The sequence below is a fragment of the Pinus tabuliformis genome, chromosome 7, assembly GCF_031772625.1.
Source record: "Pinus tabuliformis cultivar Carrire ecotype Pingquan chromosome 7, CPIR1, whole genome shotgun sequence".
NCBI classification, from domain to species: Eukaryota; Viridiplantae; Streptophyta; class Pinopsida; order Pinales; family Pinaceae; genus Pinus; species Pinus tabuliformis.
In genome coordinates, this window is record NC_142293.1 from 363,206,869 (window position 1) to 363,215,589 (window position 8,721).

The following is an 8,721-nucleotide window of genomic DNA, read 5'->3' on the forward strand; positions in this document are numbered from 1 at the left end:
TTGGATTGCTAAAAATATGGTAAAATGTTGTTCAAATTGCAACTTTATGTTAGTGAGATGGTATAATCTTAGTGTTCTAGGGTTTTTTAAGAGCCATACATTCATTTTTAAATTCAAAAGTGTAATTTAAGTAACAAAATATTGTGACTTCATTATCAATTATAAAGTGAGAAATCTTGCGAGAAATTGTTGGAATTATAGATTTCAGTTCTTGGGAGTGTACAATTTGAGTGCCCTAAGGTTTTTCCAGGATTTTGAGTCCATTATATATGTTCAAAAATGCAAAATTTAAGTAACAAAAAAATTGGGATTTCAGTAACAATTCTATAGCTAGATCTAATTATGATTGTTGAAACAATGTAAATGACTATATAATGTGATGCCACTATTGCAACAACTTGTTGATGATTTATTGGTGGCAAAATGTCCTAGTCAATAGTTGTAGATGCAACATCATCAAAATTCACACTTCATTGGATTTTGGGAATAAATTACTTTAACGGCTAGTGCTTTTGGTATGCTAAAAATTTGGTGAAAATTTGTTCGAGTTGAAAATTTAAGTTATTGAGATGGTATAATGAGTGTTGTAGGGTTTTTTAAGAGCCAAGAATTCATTTGTAAATTCAAATGTACAATTTAAATAACAAAATATTGTGATTTCAGCATCAAATGTAAAGCCAATCTAGCCATAAATTGTTGGAATTATAAATTTCATTTCTTGAAAGTGTATAATTTAAGTGTTCTAGAATTTTATAAAGGTTTAGAATCTATTTATATATATTCAAAAATTCAATTTAAATGACAAAAAACATGTGATTTCACCAACACTTTTATTGCTCGATTCTAATGATGATTATTGGAATAATGCAAACATTTGCATATTCTGATGCCATTGTTTCGGCAACTCACTAATGTGTCGTTGATGACAAAATGTCTTAATCAATAGTTATAGATGCAACATCATTAAGTTTCACACCTCATTGGATTTTTGGGAACAAAACTTCAACATTGTGAAAATTCATTGGGTAACTATTATAGTAACTCACAGATGTGATGTTGCCAACAAAATGTCTCAGTCAAGAGTTGCAGATGTAACATCATCAAGATTCACACCTCATTCGGTTTTGGGAATAAACTGCTTTCAGAACTAATGCTTTTGGATTGCTAAAAATTTGGCAAAAATTGTTCGAACTGCAAATTTATGTTATTGAGATTGTATAATCTAAGTATTATAGGGTTTTTTAAGAGCTAAGAATTCATTGTAAATACAAAAATGGAACTTAAATAACACAATAGTGTGATTCCACCATTATTTGTGAAGTAAGAAATCTAGCTAGAAATTATTGGAATTATAGATTTAAATTCTTGAAGGTGTATAATTTAAATTTCCTAAAAAATTTTCAATGTTTTAAATCCATCCGAAAAAATGAGATTTCACCGACAATACATCAACTTCTACTATGGGCATTTTGCCATTACCTCCCATGCAACCCCAAATGGGGCGATGCCTTCCCCTCCCTCCGTCTTTTACTTGCACATGTCAAACTAACCTCCCATGCAACCCCAAATGGGGCGATGCCTTCCCCTCCCTCCGTCTTTTACTTGCACATGTCAAACTATCCTGAGAAATTAAATTATTATTATTTATAATAATATTAGATTATCAATATATGATTATGTAATTAATAATAAAACAATTTTATAAGTTAACTATGCTTACCATTTTAATGACATGTCATAACCGTTGCGGTGGTTCTTGTTTTCTTTATTCATGACATATCATCACCGTTATTGCCACTAGATGGCGTGCATTCAAAGTCTTTGAAACTAATTCATGCATCGCATAGAGGCCCCTCTCGGTAGCGTGTGAGTTTATTCAACTCATCTGGATAGCCTCTGGGCAGACCTGATTCATCAGTAAGTGCGTTATCGATGTGGTTTAATTATTTATTAAAAAATGGTATGTAATAACATAAGATGAGATGAAATTCTTGCCCCGTCCCCCACAGAAATTCAAGATAAACCTCTCATTGATGTTTCCGATATCACAAGAATTGGCCCTCGCCCCGGGACCAGTCACAGTCAATCAGGGTAAGGTCCGTTGGCAGAAAGCGAAACTGAGACGATGATACCGTCACGATCACTTCAAAAATAAAAATATCCAACCTACCCGGGCCCTACCCTCCTTATGGTATTTTGGCACCGACATTGTGGTAACCCGATGTCGGTTACATCTGACCATTGTGGGCATGGCGCGTGTACGGCGTGTACGAGCAATCCGAAAGAAGCAAAGAGATCTTCACACCGCCACACCAAAACTATAAATACCACATTCTCCTCCCTTATTTTCATCTACTGCGTTCTCTCCGTTTGTTGTTTGTTATATCGTCTGCAATTTTTACCAAGTTATTTGCTCGTCTTAGTGTTTTAAATTAGTATTAAGATGGCGGAAGAAGCACCAGAGCACAAGGACCGCGGTATGTTCGGCTTATTCGGCAAAAAGAAGGAAGGTGAGGGAAAGCATTCTGATGAGGGTGGGCAGACTCCTGCTCGGACTGAGGCTGCCCCTTATTATCCAGCTGCTCCTCAGCATGGAGTCGAACACGGCCACGGTCATGGTCACGAGGGGCAGTTTACCCGTGAGGAAGCTGAGCAACAGAAACACACGGGAAAGATTCACCGCACGCACAGTTCCAGCTCCAGCTCTATTAGTCTCTTTCTTCCTAATTCTTTTATTCCTCACTCATAGCTTCGTTTCTTTATACTTCACATCTTTTTCCTGTGAACTGAAAAATGAATATATATACATGTATAATTGCAGTCGAGCGATGAAGAGAAGGAAGGCGGAAAGAAGAAGGAAGGCGGAAAGAAGAAAGAGGGCGGAAGGAAGAAAAAAGGGTCGAAGGAAAAGTTCCCCGGGGACGGAAAGCAGTATTCCGGTCAGCAAGGAAAGCAGTACCCGGGCCAACATGGGGGTGAAGAGGAAAAGAAGACGGGTATGCTTGATAAAATAAAAGAGAAGCTGCCTGGACACCATAACAAGAATGATGGGGAACAGTAAGAGAAGATAGTGTAAAGAAGACTCCCTGCCCATATATGTGAATCTGTGTTTACTCCTCCAGGGCGTTGCTTATGGTATGTGCGTGTTGTGGGGTTTTGATTAGCAATGTGTTTGTGCTACAAAAGGGGATCAAAGTTACGAGTGTAATCCGATGAATCCGCATTGCCATTGTTATATAATTTAGCGAGGTCAGAATTTGCGGTTTTATAATAAATGGGGTTTCGGGTACCCTCTCTTACCTGAGCGTGTTTCCGATTTATCGGTTGAAGTTATGAATATAGATTACAAACAGTTTATGTCACCAAACTTTTAGCAATGTTCATCAAGGCATTTTTAGTGGCAACGAGCAGCCGCAGTCTAAAGTAAACTCGTCATTCGATGTTTTGTTTTCTTAAAGATATATTTATCTTTGCAAGGTAACGGCCTGTTTATGTTTTTACGTTTTACGTTGCACTTAGTGATTGGCCTGGATAATTTTTTAACTAAGAATTAATTATGATTTTAAGTTCTTTTAGTGTGATTGGCATGGATAATTTTTTTTAACTAAGAATTAATTTTGTTTTTAAGTTGCCCTTGGTGATTGGTATGGATAAAGAAATTTGTGTATTCTCAGTGAATACAACTTAGTTGGAATAACTTTGTTTTGGGTTTAGCAAAACCGGTTTATATTGAATAATTTTCTCTAAATAATACACTCACTTATTCTATAATAGTGTAAATTAATTTTATTATAAAATATAAAAAGTTATTAAACTAAACCTTATAAAATTGAAATTTATATAATACATATTTATATACTAAATTGTTTTCTATTAATTCAAATAAAAAATGTTTTTTCATTATTAAATATTATATAGATGGTGAGGATTCAATAAATCGTTAATTTCATAATTAAAGTTAGAAAGACAAAATTGAATATAAACCATATTTTTAAGTATTTTCTAATATTAACAATATATTTTTTAAATTTCAATAAAAGGGTGTTAACTTTAATGAACATGTATCCATAGACTCTTAAGCTCCTTTTTCATTACATTCATTCCACTTACCAAAATAAGCCCCCTTTGAAATTCGTGTTTATTCATTTCATTTCAAATTCAAATTGTGCATTTTCTTATTGCGTCTTTGTTTTGACTTTATCTATCTTGATCGCAAATTTCAATCTAACAAATGGTACATTCGTTAAAAGGTTACCCTCATCCTTATTCATTAGAATTTAAAACAAACTTTGGTTAAAATGTTATCTTCATCATTTTTCATTAGAATTTAGAAAAATTTTGAAATTTGTAAGAGAATTAAGTTTAGTTGTGTTTTGCATGATTTTATGTTGCATTTATTTTAGACTTCATTTTAAAATTGCCCTATTTCATAGTCATCCTTATCTTGATTATTTGCTTCTAATTTTTTCTCAATTAAATATATAAAAATTTAAGTGACTTCATTTCTCTTTATCCAATACTATAATATTTCCAAAATCAATCATCAAATTCAACATTATTGTGAATAAACCAGCCTCTCTAGTTCTCTTATAAATAAGAGCAACCATCACTCTCGTCAATTAAGCTGAGATAAATCACTTTTAATGTAATTATGGCCTAAATTAAAAAGTTAAAATAATTATCGAAACTTTAGGAGACTTTGAAAAGTCATGGATTAAAGTTTTTAGGTATATAGGAAGACACAATAACTTCAAAATAATTCAATAAACGAAGTTAATAATAGCTAAAAGTGCTGCTGCCTAAGCCACAATGAAAATCATTTCCTTCATCGAAAAATCTGAGTATTCTCCTTTAGTATTCAATCAACTTATTCTTCCCGGATGTGATGAATAAAAAGGTAAAGCATTTATGAATTTAATCACGATTCGTAAAGATCTTTGAGATATTTTTATTGAACGACAAGAGAAGAAAAGAAAACAAGAAGACGCACCAAGGAATTGCTATCTAGGGCAAGAGAAATAAAACAATAACCATTAGGAAAAAGATTTTGGAAGAGGAAACACCATAATCGCACATGCCGTAACTGAAGAATTTATGAAAGTGCAATGAAGTGCGGTGTTACATGGCAATTTTCAATGAATAAAACCACCTAAATTTTAAATTCAGGTTCAATGATTTGTAGACATTATAGTGTTACGATTGATTCTTCTTACCCTTGAAATTAGATAAACTAATATTATTAATTACTAAAATTAGTTTTGATAACTTATAATGATCACCATCATAACTAATATTAATTTCAATAAATTACATGATCACTATCATCATCAATTTCGAGAATGTTAAATATATACATTGTTTGGCACACAAGTGGAACTTTTCTCTATTTATAATTCTTATTAAATTTTCAAGGGAAAAAATCTTTCAGTTACGAAATTAAGCCTATAAGCTTTGTATGGTGAAGTTCTTCCTCACACGACACTCTACCAGATTTGTCGGTCTAACGAATATGCCTTTTTCAGACACATGTCAAATATGCTGAGTTTATGCTTCTAAGCCCAGCGGACTGACTATCCATTTTCGTATTATCTTCGACGGCCAGGTGTGTATTTTCCTTGAGGCGCATGGCTCCGAAAGGCTAGCTCGAAGCCAACCTCATCGTCGTAGGACTAATCTGCACGGGTATGCTTGAAGGTTATGGTGTGTGCTAGATTTGGGCTCCATAACAGGGATGAGCAACGCTATGGCTATCCTGTGGTAAGATTCTAGAACATGATTCAATCCTCTGGTTCATGTGTGAATTCTTCCAATGATGCATTGTTCATGGCCTGTGCATGGGATCCCAAAGGGAAGGGCCTTTTCTTTCATCAGACTGGAGTGGCGATCGAGCTTTCAAAGATTTCAGAGTTCATTAAGGATGTGAAACGACTTGGAAGCTTCGATATGTTGAATTTTCACCATGTGTGCATGCCATCTATCAGTTTGACCAGCCCATCGATGTTTCTCACGCCAAGCAAGCCATCTGGGATATCCTGTTGCCTCAGGACTCAGAACCCTCGATTTTCTTGCATCATGGTATCATATAGTCAATTCTTTCCTACTTTGTATATTCATGGAGGATCTGTGAATGCACTGGCATAACTGTTCTGGTTTTACTATATTGAACTAACCAGGAGTTGTTTTCTGTGGTCGCAGACAAAAGATGACAAAGGAGTTGTAGAGTGGAAGAAAGTGGAAGTGGGTGTGAATGATCATGTTTTTGTTCCCAACTTTCCTTTTTTTCCCTTTGTACTTGAAGACTACAATGAATATGTGAATGACTACATTTCCGATATGCATCTTAGGCTGCTTCCTCCTTCTCGTCCTCTCTGGAAGTTTCATTTTCTCAACAACGAGACCAACCCGACATCAACGAAAGTGAATCTTAACTTGCATCATGCTCTGGGAGATGGAGCTTCTCTCATGTCTTTATTGCTTTCCTGCTCTACCAGGGCTGATAATCGCACTGATCCCACTTTGAATGTGCGCATCTCTTCCCAGAATCTCAGATTTCCCAAATCCATTGGTTCACCATTCATAATCTATGCCAGCAGGTTTTCACGATTGTGCTTATAATGTGGTACACACTGCTCAATTTGATCAGCAATTTATCAAGACAAAAATGGATGGACGGCAGTCAGTTGCCAATTCGGGGAGGTCCTAGAGTGGAGTGGAGGCCTAAAGTCACGTCTTCTTCTACTTTTACAATGGAAGACATTCAGCACATCAAAAATTCTAATGGAGGGGTGATTTTTTAGTTTGCTGTTTATTATGCAACTTTTTACAGTTAGGATTTGGCTTTGTTGAACCCTGCTGCATTGATTTACAGACCGTGAATGATGTGCTAATGGGCGTCGTATTTTATGGACTTCATCGCTACCTGCGAATTACTCTCGGCTGCCCCAAACCCTTAAATCTCTTTTCCTTTAATTTTCTCATTTATGTATTTCCACTGCCTAATTCCTAATCGTTGAGATTTTGAATGCAGATGAGAAAATTGTTGGGACAGTAGAAAACTTGAGATTAAAGGTGTTGGTCTTGATGAACACTAGAGCCAACCCCTGCCCCAAGGTATGGTTTAGTAAAGCTTTGGAAGTCGTCGCAGTTTGAAATGCATTTTGTTTTTTTTGTATCCAGTCAAATGAATGCTGGTAACACATGTGGAAATGCATTGGATTTGAACCAGATGGTTAAACCCAACAATAAAGCGGCTTGGGGAAAACAGATTTGGGTTTTCAAATGTTGGAATACCGATCAAGAAGTTGGATAATCCTCTAGACATTCTTAGTAATGTAAAAGAAAATCTAGATAACGGTCTTCATAATGGACAAAGCTCTGGGCTATGTAACAAAAGTGGAAGGACCTCAAGTACATGAGTACATCAATTATTATTATATTATTGTTGGCATTTGTGGTAGAGATTATAGAAGAAAAACCTAAAACTGAGTTGCTTATTATGATATGGAATGTGATATGGAATGTTGTTGTAGTAATAGGTATCAACTAAATGGATGTGCAAAACCCTTACAAACACCACGCTTAATGTAACAAATATGGTCGGGATGGGAGAACAGATATCCCTCACTGGATATATGGTTAAAACTTTATATTTTTGGCTATCTGTTGTACCCCAGGTTTGATGTAGCGCTTTCTTTTGTGATTTTCCTTTATCCATTCGATTTGAACATGGCAGACACTTCTTGTGATGAGTACAAGCTACATGGGTAAGTTGAGGGTGTAGATCATAGCTGCAAAAGGATATGTAGATGCCGGCCTGCTCTCCCAGTGATTCATTCATTGCTTTCATGAGATGAAGAAAGTTGTTGGGATCTAAAAATTATCCTTCGGTTTGTATTGGTATTTTTTTATTTGAGGAATGGGAGGGTACAATGTGCCGAAAATGATAAACTGCAACTCTACATTGGAGGAAGTGTTGTCTTGATCTCTTACACACCAACTGCTACATATAATAATATTGCATGTTCATTACATTAATTCAAAATTGTTCCCAGTCTCTCTCAACCCCGAGCAATACACCACTCTAAATTTGTTCCCATACTCCAGTTTAATAATTGTACAATGAGGTGTGTCTCTATATAGATATATCTATAATTTCATGTGAATGGTGAAATTATCATAGGGATTCCATAAACGTTCATTGAAATAGTATTCATATATTTAATTTCACTTTACTTAAAAGTTAAATTGGTCATAATTTCATATGAATGTTAAATTGGTAATTGAAGAATTGAGGAAACAACTAAAGTCACTTATACCTTAATGAATCCATATGAAAAATCCATATTAATATCAATGGCATGTCATTGTTTCCATTATGGTGGGACTTTTTATGACTTAAGTCAATTCCTTTATTTTATTTATGATTAATTAGAATAACTAACATATTTCCACATTTTTTCTTAAATATAATTGCTAATAATTTTAACACTAATTATTGTAGCTTTAATGTTTGTATGGCTTTATAATAAGATAATGATTTGTTAGTTTAATTTTCTTCAGTAAAATTATAATACTTAGATATCAATTTCAATTTGATCATCTACACTTGCATTTACAAAATGGGATCAAGCAAGTTCATGATTTGCATTTATTACAAAGTTAAAAACTTGTTAGCAATGTTGAGGACAAACAACTACTATCTCTATGTCTTGTTTATCTTCT

At 34.6% G+C, this 8,721-nt stretch overlaps 2 protein-coding genes across 4 annotated transcripts; both read left to right on the forward strand.

Moving 5' to 3' along the window:
* The first annotated feature begins 2,341 nt into the window (after nt 1-2,341).
* Nucleotides 2,342-3,367, forward strand: LOC149247466 (uncharacterized). Its single transcript, XM_089458237.1, has 2 exons — nt 2,342-2,707; nt 2,822-3,367. Exons 1-2 carry the CDS (start codon nt 2,444-2,446, stop codon nt 3,059-3,061), a joined length of 504 nt encoding a protein of 167 aa, XP_089314363.1. The 5' UTR covers nt 2,342-2,443; the 3' UTR covers nt 3,062-3,367.
* A 657-nt stretch (nt 3,368-4,024) lies between these two features.
* On the forward strand, nt 4,025-7,923 carry LOC149247467 (wax ester synthase/diacylglycerol acyltransferase 4-like). 3 transcript variants are annotated; one of them, XR_016266630.1, is made up of 4 exons: nt 4,025-6,075; nt 6,196-6,522; nt 6,644-6,785; nt 7,028-7,923. XR_016266630.1 is itself a non-coding variant. In XM_089458236.1 (3 exons), the coding sequence occupies exons 1-3, from the start codon at nt 5,773-5,775 to the stop codon at nt 6,701-6,703; spliced, it is 690 nt and encodes a 229-aa protein (XP_089314362.1). In that variant the 5' UTR covers nt 4,025-5,772; the 3' UTR covers nt 6,704-7,914. The 3 variants fall into 3 exon arrangements, 2 of the variants coding, with proteins under 2 accessions (XP_089314362.1, XP_089314361.1); XM_089458236.1 differs by having other exon boundaries at nt 6,644-7,914; XM_089458235.1 differs by having other exon boundaries at nt 4,032-6,075; nt 6,196-7,906.
* The last annotated feature ends 798 nt before the right edge of the window (nt 7,924-8,721 follow it).